The 16,369-nt window shown below is 39.6% G+C and overlaps 1 protein-coding gene and 1 pseudogene across 1 annotated transcript; one reads left to right on the top strand and one right to left on the bottom strand.

The window, feature by feature from the left end:
- The first annotated feature begins 947 nt into the window (after positions 1 to 947).
- Positions 948 to 6,044, top strand: LOC129783199 (serine/threonine-protein kinase NIM1-like; annotated as a pseudogene).
- Positions 6,045 to 10,278: 4,234 nt separating this feature from the next.
- LOC129783093 (hydroxymethylglutaryl-CoA synthase, cytoplasmic-like) lies at positions 10,279 to 16,044 on the bottom strand. The gene is given in 9 exon segments (XM_055792780.1): positions 10,279 to 10,371; positions 10,774 to 10,937; positions 11,221 to 11,346; positions 11,683 to 11,789; positions 13,281 to 13,451; positions 13,558 to 13,726; positions 14,446 to 14,610; positions 15,127 to 15,246; positions 15,594 to 16,044. Coding segments are annotated over 9 exon segments (1,566 nt in total).
- Between the last annotated feature and the right edge of the window lie 325 nt (positions 16,045 to 16,369).

Genomic DNA, 16,369 nt, shown 5'->3' with positions numbered 1-16,369 from the left:
TCAATTCACAGTAGGCTGTCTTGAATGTTGCTTGCTGCAATTAGACTGTTTCTCTAGATCCCACTTTCAAAAATACCCATCCCAATTTCACTTCTGTTTTCACTCCAGTGCAAGGGGAGTCTTTAATGGGCAGTATTTCTTTGACATTGTCCTGGTTTCAGCTGAGATAGAGTTAATTTTCTTCTTAGTAGCTGGTGCAGTGCTGTGTTTTGGATTTGGTGTGAGAACAATGTTGATGGCACACCGATGATTTTAGTTGTTGTTAGGTTTAGTTTCTCACATCTTGCCAGTGAGAAGGCTGGAGGGGCACGGGAAATTGGGAGGAGACACAGCCAGGACAACTGACCTGAACTGGCCAAAGGGATGTTCCATACCCTAGAACATCATGCTGAGTATATAAACTGGGGGGAGTTGACCGAGGCCTTGTGATTGCTGCTCAGGGACTGGCTGGATATTGGTCAGTGGGTGGTGAGCAATTGTATTGTGCATCACTTGGGGTTTTTTTCCCTCCTTCCCTTTGGATTTTATTCCTCTCCCCTTCTCCCTCCTTTTCATTACAATTGTTATTACTATAACTATTATTATTGTTATTATTATTCATTATTTTATTTCAATTATTAAATTGTTCTTATCTCAACCCTCGAGTTTTATCTTTTTTTCGATTCTCTTCCCCATCCTTCCGGGGGGAGGGGGAGTGAGTGAGCGGCTGTATGGTACTCTAGTTGCCAGCTGGGGTTAAAACATGACATTCAGAGATTAGTAACTTATGACCTGTAGGATGTCAAATAAGATCAGATCGCTTCCTGCTAAGCTTCTTGCCAAGTCTTGAAGCCTTACTATGCATTAAGCAGTTTCCAGAGGTTAGTTGAAGCTTCATTGATTCTAGTGAGCCTGTGATTATTCCCCTGCATGGCTCTGTGCCTGCAGAGGCTGGGGAGGACATACAGATGGCAGACCTGGTAGCAGGACTCTGCAGTGCAGAGGTTTCTCAGTATGTGGTATCCAAATACAGGGTCAGAGGCAGGAGCCAGTCTGAGGAGCAGGTGGTCTGCATGGTGAGAGGACCACTGTACTGGGTTTGCGTGGCAAGGTTTTGGTAGTGGGAGGCTGCAGGAGTGGCTTCTATGAGAAGATGCCAGAAGCTGCCCCCATGTTGGACACAGCCATTTCCAGCCAGCTCCAAGACAGACCGGCCATGGTGAGGCAGGCTGTCCCCCTGCAGCCCATGGAGGTTAACAGTGGAGCAGATATCCACCTGCAGGCCATGGACAACCCCACTCCAGAGCAGGTGGATGTGCCTGAAGGAGGCTGTGACCCCATGGAGAGCCTGCACTGGAGCAGGCTCCTGGCAGGACTTGTGACCCCATGAGGGACCCGTGCTGGAGCAGTCTGTTCCTGAAGGACTGCACCCCATAGAAGGGACGCACTCTAGTGCAGTTTGTGAAGAACTGCAGCCCATGAGAAGGACCTGCATTGGAGAAGTTTGTGGAGGACTGTCTCCCATGGGACAGACCCCACACTGGAGCAGGGGAAGAGTGTGAGGTGTCCTCCCCCTGAGGAGGAAGGAGTGGCAGAGACACTGTGTGATGAACTGACCACAACCCCCACTCCCTGTCCCCCTGCACTGATTGGGGGGAAGAGGTAGAGAAATCGGGAGTGAAGTTGAGCCTGGGAAGAAGGGAGGGGTTGGGAGAAGGAGATTTAAGATTATTTTCTTATTTCTCACTATCCTACTGATTTTGATTGGTAATATATTAAATTATTTTCCCTGAGTTGAGTCTGTTTTGCCTGAGACAGTAATTGGTGAGTGATCTCTTCCTGTCCTTATCTCGACCCACAGGCCTTTCATTGTATTTTCTTTCCCCTGTCCAGTTGAGGAGGGGAGTGATAGAGAAGCTTGGTCAGCACCTGGCAGCCAGCCAGGGTCAATCCACCACAATCATGTTGGTCTGAGAAGGTGGCATGCTCATACATAGCTAGAGAAATACAGCTGGTACTGTTTTCCATTTCAGTGTTTTTTTTCTGATGGGTTCTAAATGTTTCCAGTCTAATTGTCAATTAGATAAAAAGCACAAATACATGTCTTTCTACCTAGGTTTTTATTCTCTAAGTGTTCTAAAAGTTCTCAGAACTGCAGTCACTTTGGGACATTTAAAACTGGCAAGGACAGAGCAGTTGCAAAGCTACTTTCAGGGGACAGTTCAGCATTTGTAAAACTGAGCAGCCAATCTTTATGACATTGCTCTGTTTCTCCCTGGCTCCTGCCACTTTTATTTGGATATTGTATATGTACATCTACACCTTCTTTTAGTCGTTCAGTAATATAATTACGGTAATGCAATGGCTTGTTAATGCTGAATCAGGATAAATCTGTCTCAGACATTACTCTGAAAAACTGGAAATGTCAGACAGTATAAATTATGTTTCAAAATGCAGTGCAGGATTTATTTCTTTTCAAATGCCTTCCTCAAAAATAATAGCAACTGCTTATCTTCTGCCCAGATCCATTCAAAATTTACCTTATGAACACTTAATCTTTTACTACTCAGTACTTTTTTCACTTGACAACCTGAGTCATTCATTTTTAGTCAGGTAATTGTATGTAATTTTGTTCTGTTATTTTAAAGACTTTGTTGCATCTCTGTTGTTTCAGAATACGTATTTAATGGAAGCTGGTTTTATCTTAGAAGAACAACTCCAAGGCAAATAATTGATCAATTTGCATTATACCTCAGGGAAGGAAATAAAAGACAGTGGCCAGGTTAAAGTTTTGAGATGGTAAATTTTATTCCAAAATACAGTCAGACTACAAATTTATCTCTCCCATGTATTTCAAAGACCTGGGAAATCAATGGATTCTTCTAATAAATTCCTTTTTTTGTCTTTGCTTTTAATGCAAGTTTCTGTGCAATTCAAAGACTAATTAATTCTATTTCTAGCTGGTTTAATCATGCAATATTACAAAAAGATAAAAGGGATTTTCCCCCATATTTTATTTTCTACTTCACAGGTCTTAGTGTATTAGCTTAGTGTCATGTGAATGGGGGGGGGGGATTTTCTCAACCCCTAGTGTTTGATCTGTCTATCAGCACCCCAGGAAAGCTGAGACCCTTGTGCCCAACCAGTCTGTCAGCGTTATAGAAATCCTTCACTGAACAGTCCTGCTGGGTCGGACAATAATTTGACTGACTTGTTCAGGGAAATGCACCAACAGCATAAGGGGGACCCCTCAGTGGATCTTCCCACGTTATTTGAATATGTTACCCACTGCCAGCGACTGCTAGCGCCCACGAAGGACTAACACTAACAGTTTACAGAATAACACTCTTTATTAATATAAAACGTGACAAAATAAGGTTCATGATTGCCAGTGATAGGGACTGTCTGCAAAACACAAGCTTGAAGTGGTATACAACCAAACTATAATCACTAATAACAGCTAGCAGTGGTTAGTTAGTGTGCATATGATAAAGTTCTTACCCAATAGGTGTCCCTATGGGGGAGAAGACAGGTTCAGCCCGTCAACTGATCCCAGAAGTTACAATGGACTCTTCCCTAACTTCTCCCCTCATCTGTCTGCTTTTTTATATTTCATAGTACATTGCATATTTATTCATCATACACAGGACTGGTTACAAGTTTCTCACTTTAATGAAAATTAGTATGCATCCTCAGATAGCACTTACTGAAGCTCTCTGCTAACTATGCATGCTCCTCAAGCGGGGTTTTGCTTTCTTTTGGGGGGGCTATTTGAGTCAGAGGTTGCAATCTCCCACTACCACAATTACCTTTGTCCTATTTTCAACTAATTTTCTGTCTATGCCAGTGGATTGCAACACCTTATCAGCCTGTCTCCTCTCATAGCCAGAACTTCCCTCACTTGAAGGCTTCTCTCTGTGTAACTTATATGATGGTGTTCTTTTCACTGTCTGTTCTGTGTTTCTCATCCTCCCCAAGGCTGACTCCCTTGATTAGAAGCCCTTTCATTTATAACAACTTTAGAGAGTGGGTCAGCTTGACCTAACTTTGTGAACACTAAATCAGTTTGGTAATCTGGGAGTTTAGACAACAATTCCCCCTGCCCTGGACTTATTTCAGTCCAGGACCAGTCCATTTCCATCACATTTAGGTGGAGCTTGAGTGACTCTAGTCATACATATTGTTGTTGCTGATTAGTATCACTTGCCCAGTGAGGTGTAGTAGTACCTTGGAGGCAGGTAACTTTGGGATAGAGGTGTGCATTAGTATTACAATGAGATTATTTCACCTGAGGAAAGTCATTTCACAACAGTTGGCTCAGCAGCTGACATCTCATGGATTCTTCAACTGACAACTGCTATGCAGCTTATCAGCTGTGTGGTGCCATCAAGTTCCTGTTCCTGCAGGGAGCATGACCACGGTGTCTCCACTCTGCTCCACCCTCTGTCACTCCTATCAGCATGTGCTGTGCTGGCAGGATGTGTTGCTTAGGGAACTGTGGTGATGTAGATGCCATACATGATAACCATCCTGAAGGAGATAGCTGTATTTTACCCTAACAAGCTTTCTGTAATACTATGCTTCTATTAGGTCCCAGTTTTCTCTAATTCCTCCCACCCCAAGTAATTTTCCCCTACATGCCCATGTTTCTGAACAACAAAACAGCTAGAAAAGAGCTATTTTAAAGGTATCTAAGAGAGCTTTCACATCCACCTGGAATTACTGCCTCTCCTTTGCCAGCTTTTGGGAGGATAGTGAACTGGAAACATCTGGTGGGTGGAACCACCTCTTTAGCAACAGCATTCTCCTGTTCTGTTTTAAGTTGCTGTAGGCTCCAACTAACAAAGCTTAATTTCTTTCCTCCATCTATTTCAAAACATAGGATCAATCACTCTTCCACTAGAAGAAAGCATTCCAGGGAAGAGGTTTCTTGTTAGGTATTGCAAACATCCAGCTTGCTTATTATTGAATGTGGAAGATTAGCACTTAAGACCATTAATTCCTGATCCTCACTTTGGAACAAATCTGTGAAGTTAACACCTAGCAAGTCGCTTCCCTTTGCCTAGTCTTCAGTATTGCAACTGGATTTAGGATGATGCTATTTGTGTAGAGTCCAAAGCATCTGCCTTTATAAAAGGCAGAAAAGGGCAATTAACTACTTCCAGTACCATCTCCTCTGAACCTTGCACAGTAACTACAGCTACTTAAAACAACAGCATAAAAACACAGGAAGACTGTTCTGCAAGTTTAAGTAGTAAAAATAGCATTTGTTAAAGTTGGCTCAAGGTGCCCTCTGGCAGCTCATTCTCATATACCATGTAATGTATACCATGTTCTACAGCATGAGAATAATATCATTCACCAGGACTTGAAAGCAGAAAATGTATTCTACACTAGTAACACTTGTGTTAAGGTGGGAGACTGGATTCAGCACAGTAAGAGATGAAACTTTATATACATTCTGTGGCTCTCCTTATGTTGCTCCTGAACTCTTCCGAGATGAAAACTGTGTTGACATTTACATAGCTATCGAGGCACTGGGAATCCTGTTATACTTTATGACAACAGGTATCATGCCACTTCAGGCAGATAGAGGCCAAACTGAAAAATTGTATTTTTGAAGACACATAAAGTTTGCTTCCTTGTCTCTCAAACTTGCCAGAAACTGATGAAAGGAGTCCTTCAGCCAGTACCAACCAAACAATACCCTGTCAAACTTACTATGAAAAGTGAACAGATAAAAGGGATATAGTACCCCAAACCTTTAAAGCCATTGAAAACTGAATCAGAAGTATTTATCAGAGGTCAGTATACTCAAAGAGGAAGAAATTTTAGTGAAAAATATTCTGGAAGATCTGGGAATCTCAGAACACCACATTCAAAATAACTAGGGAAGAGACACATGCAGGGTCTACAGAAGGGTACTTGAACATGTTTTTATGATATCCCATCCAGACCCCAAAGAACAACACCTGAGGAAAGGAATTCATGCTTACAGTGGGATGAAGCACACATCCAAGCTGCATTCTAAGTTGTATTGCAGGCTTTCTACTCTGCACATTTAACAAAGGGGTTTATTAACTTTTCACAAGTCTTGGTGTTGCATTTTTTCATAATTTTTAAATAAACCAAAAATGCCTTATCTCCAAGTCACACTGAAGCACTAAAAGGCAGAGTGCTCTCATGCATTTGTTCACCCCTTGCTCCAGTGTCATGTTTTAACCCCAACTGGCAACTAAGCCCTACACAGCCACTTGCTCGCTCCCACCACATGTAGGATGGGGGAGAGAATTGGAAGGGTAAAAGTGAAAAAACTTGTGGGTTGAGATCAAGACAGTTTAATGGGTAAAGCAAAAGCCATACACATAAGCAAAGCAAAACAAGGAATTCATTTACTACTTCCCATCAGCATGCAGGTGTTCAGCCATTTCCAGAAAAGCAGGGCTCTATCACACAGAACTGTTACTTGGGAAGACAAATGCCATCACTCCAAATGTGCCCCCCTTCCTCCAGCTTTATATACTCAGCATGACATCATATGGGTATGGAATATCCCTTTGGTCAGTTGGGGTCAGCTGTCCCAGCTGTGTCCCCTCCCAATTTCCTGTGCACCCCCAGCCTACTCACTGGTGGGGTGATGTGAGAATCAGAAAAGGCTCTGTGTAAGCACTGCTCAGCAATAAAACATCCCTGTATTATCAACACTATTTACAGCACAAATCCAAAATATACCCCCATAACAGCTACTATGAAGAAAATTAATTCTACCCCAACCAAAACCAGCACATCCAGAAACTTTGTATATCCAGTGCAAGAACTCAAGTAAAACAAGTAAGAGATCATTTGTGGATATGATCTTTATTAAAAAAGAATAAAATCAAATAGTATTGCACAACATGCTTGGGAGATTCTCAGTACAAGCATAAGAGCTATTATTTAAAAAAAAAAATAATAAAGTTTTACCTTTGTTTAACAATTTTACCACTGCAAACCAGGACAGTTTTTGCAGAGAATTAAATTTAAAGCAGAAACCAGACAATCTAAACTACTACAAGTTCTTCTCTAAAACTTCTTCAGCACATTAAATGTGGTAAGATATATATTGGAGCCTTTCTTTTTTACTTTTGTTTAAAGAAACAGTAGTGCGGCGAATGAAGAGACGGGATGCAGCTTGATGCAAGCAAATGTCAATTTATTGTACAGAAGCACGCGTTTTTATACACTTTCAGAAGCTGCGCGTTTTAAACTAATTGGTTCTTGAAGCTAAGCATTGCATACTAGGCAATCCCTGATTGGTGGTTAACTACCAGCAATTAACCGCAAGGTGTTACCTTTCCTTGGCGCCATCCTTGGCGCCATCCGTCTCCCACTCCCCTGTGCTCTGTAAACATGCCTCATCATGTTAATTGTTGTCTAGACAAGCTCGAGCACATTCCCCTCAGCTGATTGCCACGCATGGTCCTAGTTTCCAGACCGCTCCTGCACAGTAGAGGTTCCTAATTTGTCACAACTCAAAGGCAAGTTAACCCTGCATGTGTGACTGCAATTCCTAGTGCAGAGCTGTTTGGGCTACCATCTACTAACCTTCTGACACCTTCCATTACTTGCACAATTCTGACAGTCTAGAACTGCTTGGACTCCCATTGTGCTCCTCAAAAAAAAAAGATAAGCATGCTCAAAACTCATGTAATCTTAAATTCTTGCTTTAGCACTAGGTAACAGAGAAAGTTGAATGCAATCAATAACAAAATCTGCTTATATACTGAGTATTACAGGCTTATACTAACTTCTGCTATATTATTACTGCCAGCACAAAGCTGATTTTGATACTCTTGACCACTGCAAGTTGGATAGCCTGACACTTCCAATTATTCTGGGCATCACCAAGATGTAGATACTCCTACCTTCAGCTTTAATCAAGTATTTTATACTTCAATTTTCGGTATCAGCTCCAATGTAAACCATGGAAGAATACAGTAGCTGTCCTTCTCCAAATAGGCACAGTTGAAATGCCTAAGCTAAGAGGAAAAGCCTCTTAATTAAGGCAAGTAAACCAATACGAGGTTGAAAGGTACAGCTGGTACTTTCAAATTTAAGGGTAGAAATGCCTTATCCATTATGGAGACTGATGAGCTGATTGGTTGACTTTTAAAGGAATAATTAATGTACATTAGCAACAGAATAACTCTGAAAAGCCACCCATGGGAATCTGAATTCAGTAAGGTTCAGGCAAGTACAAAGCAAGAACCAATCTCCTTTCACAATTTGTGAGAAGGGGATAATAAAACAATACCATCTTTCCTAAAAGAGTAATAAGACTAATTGTATTTCATAAGCTCAGAATTAATTCCTCCACTATAAACAGTTTCCATCTGAAAACATTTAAGTTACCTTGAAACACATCCCTGAAGTAACAGTTTCCCACCAGCCTAAGCAATCCTTTCTTTCCATTTTTGTAACAGAATGATATTAATAAGAAAAATCCAGAAGGTCCACACAGATTGTGAACCCACAACTTTGAATTTTCATAGGGACAGTTTCATCTTTTTTTCCTGTTAAAGAAAAATGCATCATGAAAACCCAATGAGTCAGTACTACTTAACAGGTTTCAAGTAACTCAAACTTTATTAAAATAAAGGATCAGCCTCACAGACCATGAGGTCCCTGTGGTTAATTTTGTGCCAGTAGCTCACTTCTTGGCTTGCCCACTGCCAGCAGTGGACTTTGTTCCACAGCAGTATACTTTTTTCTGGTACCAAGATAAGTTTCACAAGGGCAGTCTAAAAAAAAAATAAAATAAATAAATACTTGCAAACACCGTCTTCATGCATCATTGCTCCATCGTTTTCAGCAAAACAAACTGATTAGTATTCATCAAATTATAATAACTATTTTACCAAGGGTTGACTGTACAAATACAGTGTTAGCAAATCCTAGCAAGTGACATAATACAAACACTTCATTGCACACAAGAAATTTGTAATTTGGCAAGTTGACAATTTTTTTTCTACTTTATATTAGATAATGTATCTTTGCAGAATTAGCAATGAAATAAAACTCAACAGAACTTCATTCTGTATGTTAGCTCAATTTAAATATATATTACAAGCTTACAGGGCTGATGTCATAGTTCATTTCCAATCTGGGCTTAAAAATCTACCAGAATGGACTCCCCATTAGCATTATCTATCTACCACTTGCAAAATGGATAGCTTTTAGTTTGCATGGGAGGGAAGACAATCCCATTCCTACAACATTACCAATAATGAGAAGGACTTCAAAGTACAAGCCAAATCCAAAGTTAGAAACAGTCTCTTATAATATTTAAGGCAGCAGAATTTTCAAATAAAGCTTCTAGATATTATGGAGCTGGTTTAATTGGCAAACTAAGGAAAGAAGATCACTTTGTCTGGAACTCTGGCCTCTCACTATTCTTTATACAATAGATTTCTATTACAGTTAAACAATCCTGAAATGTGCTAAATCAATGAACTCAAGAAATATACCTTTTTTTGGTTTTTAGAAGAAAACTACTACCTCCCTTGTTTCTTTCCTCCCAGGCTGCTGTGATTTATAACACAGGTATAAAGCAGGTAATATGGATATTAGGAGGAATTACATAGTAACTAAACAGTAGGTCAGAGTTTCTTGGGAGAAAAAAAAAAAAACAAACAAAAAACAAACACACCTGTCAGTCTAGCCATTCTCGATCCAGTCATTTTGACAGGGGAGAGAGAGTCTACTCTAATAATGAATGTTACTTGGTTCTACACCTTTCCCAAAGCAATGGTGTGATGGGAGGTAGACTGGGAGAAGAAAGGGAAAGTGAAGGGAAAGACAAGTGCAGTATTCAAAAGACTGACTGCTTACTGTCAAGGCACTGAGAACCCCAACATCAAAAGCTTGGACTATTTTGCCACCCACTTTTGAGTACAAGTAGATAATTTAACAGTGTAGGTTAAGTCATCTTACATGGAAAAAGCAAGTAGAAGATTTTATTTTATGTACAAAGACCTCGTAATAGATTACAGCTACGATGCAGCAATTAAATTGAGATGCATTAAGGAATCCACAAAGGCCCAGGCAAGTTCCTCCATCTCCAGTATATTCATGATTTTAGTGTTCTGAAAATACTGTAAGTATCAGCACACCATATTACAAGTCTTCTCAAGTTTACACTGTTTTTCCCATGCTGCAATGAAGTACTACTGTACACTGAAGTTTCAGTACTACTGTAGTCTTTTCTCTCTCTCACCCTGCCCTTACACCTTTTTTCATTCCCCACCTCACAGAGATATCTTAATGCTCCCCATTGGAAGTGGCAACAGTAATGCCTTCAGATTCTGTTGCTGCAGGGATTCTTGGTGCTTTCTTAACAGGGCTTGGGATGTGCTAAGAAGGGGGAACAAAAAAACCAAAACAAAACCAAACCCAAAAAAAACCCACCAAAGTATTAAATATGGTTTTCTAGTTCACAAACATTCATACTTCATGGCTAGTCCAACTCTCAAACAACATTCATACTATACTGGACAGCTTGGTCTCAAGTCATTCAAATCTATCATGCTTCATGCAAACTGATTATGTGAAAAGAGCCAGTTTGTTCTTATTATGGTGAGATTTATTTTTTAAAATCTCATGTTTTTTTTTTAATTTCTGGCTTATATTACATATTTTAACAAAGTACTTGATATAACTTGTTAAACCACTTCCTCTTAACATACGTGCACATGCCAAGACAAACACATAAACTGTTCCACCATTTATATCAAACTAAGAGTGCTAAGTGTTCACCTCATTAACAAGGCCTGGGTGGACAGCTTCAACTCCTGCTTCCAGAGGTCCATCACCCATGACTGGGTGCCGTGCATAAGAAGTTCTGTGTTTTTCATCCACATGCACAAGGTACCATGTTCCTTCAAAGAGATCTATTACTGAAGACTGTGGAATATAGTTGGCTGTAAGAAAAGCCATAACATACTGTTAGTTGGTTCTTGGTGAAAGTTTTATACAATACAGGCCTTTGCAGTTTGCAAGTAGTAAGACAGGAAAACCAAATATTCATTTTCATTTCAACCATACTAGACCAATGAACACAAGCTATAGAAGAACACTTTACAGGCTATTCAGAAGAATTAGATATTTCCTTTATTCTACACCTTAATCACTTAAGTCATGCAAATTAAGCAGTACATATTTTGCTGTAGGACTAGGAATTATTTATATTTATGACATTCTTACCCAAATTATGCGTTTCCAGTCTAATCTTCATGTTTTCAGTAAAGACATCAGGTGCAATGCATTTTCTTGAGTCAAGTCTTGTTTTAAGATCAGAAAGACTAGCAGTTATTTTGTCCAGTGCAGAACCTACAATATACAACCATCATGTAATGTAGCACCAGCACTGAGAACTGTACACTAGCATTTCAAGTCCATTCAAAATATTTCACATTAGAGAAGCTAAAAAGTTTCAGTAATTTAAAAGTATTCTCAATTACCCAAGGAAAATGCTTAAAGCATTTAAAGAATATTATCTATTTGTCCAAAGAGACACTTAAAACATTCCCTGGAGCTGGAACATCTTCAGTTTAACACTACTGTCATTAGGCATTGTTTTGCAGATTTACTTATACTGGTGGGCATAACAAAGCATTTAGGTGAGCTGTGCAAAGGAGTTAATTAACATTGCTTCCTTTCACTCACCAGGAGCGGCATCCTGTGTAACTCTGATGGAATACAATGTAGCAACAAAACCAAAGCCATACGAGAACATACTAATTCTCTGTCCTGCGAGCTGCTCTGGGGGGTATCTGCAAATCAAGGAACAGTTATTTAAAGTGAGAATTAAGCCAATGTGCCAATTTTAAATAACTAGAAAGCTAACTTAAAGCAATTAGCCAGGTTATATCAGCTACAATACGCATTTAATGTGCTAAACGCATAAACGATAAGTTTTAGAAACAGGATTTCAAACACTGCTGTTAAATGATGATTTTCAAAGCTACCTAAGCAAAAGAAAACAAAGAAATGCCCAGGATACAATTATCTAGAAGGCAACCAATTTTCATTCTTAAGTGACCTAAAACCTGAAATGAACAATCACATCTTAGAATGCAAAGTCACAATAAAGAAAAAAGGACTCAAGAGGAATGGTTTAAGTTAAACTTAACATGATTTTGTAAAAATCTGTCATTGTTGGGTTTTCTTCCCCCCTTCAAACACACAATTTGTTTCAGTAAATACTGATTTAATTTAGCTTTACTTATTATTGCTAGGCAACTAGTGGATTGAGAGCAGCCCTGCAGAGAAGGATTTGGGGGGTACTGGTAGATGAAAAACTGAATAAGCCAGCAATATGCACTTGCAGTCCAGAAAGCCAATCACATCCTGGGCTGCATCAAAAGAATAACCACTAGCAGGTCAAGGGAGGTGATTCTCCCCCTCTACTCTGCTCTCATGAGACCCCACACACACCTGGAGTACTGCATTCAGCTCTGGGGCCCTCAACATAACAGACATGGACCTACTCAAACTGGTCCAGAGGAGAGCCATGAAGATGATCAGAGGGCTGAAGCACCTCTCCTATAAAGACAGGCTGGGATTGCTCAGCCTGGAGAAGAGAAGGCTCCAGAGAGACCTTATAGCAGCCTTCCAGTATTTAAAGGGAAAATAGGGAGGGACTCTTTACCACTTGTCCTATCACTACACTCTGATAATGGTTTTAAACTGGAAGAGGGTAGATTTAGATTAGATACAAGGAAGAAATTCTTTACTGTGAGTGATGAGGCACTGGCACAGGTTGCCCAGAGAACTCATGTATGCCCCATCCCTGGAAGTGTTGAAGGCCAGGTTGGATGGGGTTTTGAGCAACCTGGTCTAGCAGAAGGTGTCCCTGCCCATGGCAGGGGGGTTAGAACTAGATTATCTTTAAGGTTCCTTCCAACCCAAACCATTCTATGATTATAGCGGAACAGAGAAGACATTCAGAGTCTCTTTTCCACTGGGACGTTTGAGTGTGTGTACATCTTTTTCCCAGCCTCAACATCACCTTACAAATAAGGTCGTACTTCAAAAAGCATTAAGCCTCTGTTTCAAATCAGCTTCTGACACAGAAATTTTGAATCCACTTATCACTTGACCCAGTTATATATGCAGAATATTTTTTTAACTTTAATCTTGCTACTTAAGACAATTAGCAGGAAAAGGTTTGCTAGACAGTGCTTTTACAAAAGGCTTTCTGAAACAAATAACTTATGTGCTTACATATAAAAAGCTATTACTTCTTCCAATTTTATGCTTACTGGGCTAGAAGAGAGGCAAGGCAACCATAGACTGAAGGGGTATACATATTTCCATTCTGATTGGTTATGAGCAACGAAGCTTTGGTTTTCTGATTGAAGAGCTCTGCACTGGCTTTCATAAAAGCTTTTTCCACAACTCTGTCAAAATATGTATCTTCAAGTTTTACATCCCTATTAAATAAGGTTCAGAAGCAGTTACTAAAATGGCAGCAAGGAAAAATACCTTGGGTGTTTAACAAATTAAGACTATTTTAAGACAGTCAACAGCCATTCTCACCTGAAAGCTTCCAAACCACTGAAAACACCATTTGCTGTTTCTAGGTTCTGGTCACAAAGAAAGTAATTCAGCAATAGTCTAGCCACAGATTTCTGTACCAGTTTACAGTAGGGAGAATGAAAGATCATGAATCCAAAGTCATTCAAGGTGAAATGTCTGCCTGTCCCCTCTGAAAGTGGCAGAAATGTTGTGTTACAACTTGTGTTTAGTACTCACTTCAAGTATTAAAATAAAATAGAGGGATGGCAGGATACCAGTCATAACACATCAGCATACATAAGACAACCTTAAGATTTACTGCTAGCAAGTTCATTTAACACACTGCTGCTACTTCTATTTAAAAATTAGTTTCTTACTGATCTTGTGCACCAGCTAGCAATATTTATCCTTTTTCTTCTAGAAGAAAAAGTTTTAAGCTTAAACAGAATCTCAGTATTTCTACCCAACATTTTGAAATAATAATCTGCTTCATCTATCTATTCTTCAAATCTATGCTTCCTAATACAGGTAAAGCAATTACTAAACACATGGGGGTAAAAAAAAACCCAACATAAAACCACAGTATCCTTATACAACATGTAAATATTAATCTCAATATCTAAAGAGCCTTGGTAGAGGAGGGAACGACATACTTAAGTTATTATACATTACACCAACAAAAGCCTGTAGAGACTACTGCTTGTTGACTATCAGGTACTTAAGCATACCAAAACAAATGTAAGATTTCTTTATGGGAGAGTGTGAACACTTCAGTTGTCTCAGAACACACAAAGAAAGGAACCATGTACTAGTCTTTAGATTGGATGCTAAAACTTGAAAATATATTATCTATATAGCTACACACTCCAATACTTGCCAGATCCTGCAATATCATGTGAGGCTACATACCCTTTTGCCACTGGGTGTGGATTTTGTTGCGATAGACAGCATAGCAGCAATCTAATGCACTGAAGTAGCACTGTATACATAGTTTACCATCAACTATGGGATATTCAGAGATCATATCTGGTTTATAGAAGTCATATGCATGCTGCATGTGGGTTCCATGCAACCCTGATAGAGAGAAATTGACAAAGTTTGAAGATTACTTTATTCAGCTGCTTTGAGTCAGTTTGAACACATTGGTTAACACATGGAAAACAAGTAGTATTTGGCCTCAGTCAAGCAGGTTTTCATAGCACTTCAGACCCTTTAAGGTAATGTTTCACGTGGTTCTCAATCACCTGTTACTCAAGTACAGTAGGACTGATCATGACAAACAAGCAAACAAATTATTTTCATCATTTCACCTTGAAAGTAGAGTGCTGTGTTATTCAGCTCTAGTCCACTTTGTCGATTTTATTGGAGAATCCCCAAGGAAAAAAACAGATAGAAGCATCTCTAGTTGTTTCTTGCTGCCTCCTTTAACAAGACTTGGCCAAGTTAACACAAAGCAAGAGGAAACAAAGTACAACTTCTGACATTAGTGGGAGTTAATCCAGCCCTCCAGCAACCCACAAAAACAAGGGATAGACTTCAGAACAGATCCAGTATCTGGCTGAATAGTATTTACTTTCTCACAGGACTAACCTCTCTCAAAAATTAATGGAGCATTTGGACCAACTAGCATAGCAACAGCAACAGCTCCACCTGCTGGCCTGGCATTTCCACTGGCATACACAGCTATGTCTCCAGCAAGTGCATAACGTCCTGTGAAAGACACAGAAATAAGTATAAAAAGTAACCAAAAATCTAGCACATTTCAATATCCATCAGCAATTTTAAAACTAGTTAATAAAGGAGATGACTCCAGAATTAAGGGGCTCTTCAATCCTGGCTGCCAAAGTTTACAGGAAAAGACCAGTAATGACTATCCATGTCATTATTTTTTTGCATGTAATTGAACTAGTGGCAAACACCCAGAGCATTTAAGAAAGACTTCAGAAGCATACAAGAGTTTACCCTCTGGGTTTTATATGGTTAAAAAAAACCAACACTGTAATTGCAAGGCAGACTACTCAAAGATAGAGACTAATGCAACTTTTCAAGTAAATAACCTGAATCTCAAGAACTGGACTCAGTCGAATTAATAGCATTAAAGAGAGCAACAGTGCCTCCATAGCATGCATTCGTGGTGTCAATTCCTTCTACATCCGTATTACCAGATTCTTCAAAAAGTTGCATCAGGACAGTCTTTACAGATTTTGACCTATCAATTATTGTCTCTGTTCCAACTTCTAATCTCCCTATACAATCATAGGAAAGGCTGTTCCTTTCCATGAGCTTCTGAACCACAGTCAAAAAGAGAGACTTGATATCCTCCCAGTCAGAGCAGAATCCCATCTTTGACTGGCCTAGCCCAACGGTGTATTTCCCAGCATCCACACCATCATACTTCTCCAGCTCTGTCTGGTCAACATACTGAGAAGGAAAATATATTTCCACTGCAACAATTCCCACATCTTTGGGCCAGCAGGATTCAGCATTCACTGGAAGAGACCCAGGCATCGTGGTAGATCTTTAAGTAAAAAAGAAAGCCACAAAATCCAGCTGATTCATTCACATCCATTTTTAGAGACCTACTTCATACATACTTTAATTTTCTGTAGATTTGCAAATGAACTTGTAGAATACCTAAAACCTAACCTTTTCTATAAAGGGCACGCCTTCACCTCCAGGTGACATTTTGGTCTGAACATACTGCAAACATCATAAAATGTTATAAAACTTAAAATATTAAGATGATCTTTTAAGCATAAGTACAATTTCAACCCTGGAAATGAATGTATGTAGCTTAAGCCCAAGTTATTTCACTGAAGCAAAACACATGCTT

Source organism: Falco peregrinus, chromosome W, assembly GCF_023634155.1.
Source record: "Falco peregrinus isolate bFalPer1 chromosome W, bFalPer1.pri, whole genome shotgun sequence".
NCBI classification, from domain to species: domain Eukaryota; kingdom Metazoa; phylum Chordata; class Aves; order Falconiformes; family Falconidae; genus Falco; species Falco peregrinus.
Note: the sequence above shows the minus strand (reverse complement) of the source record. Positions and strands in the feature narration are given on the sequence as shown.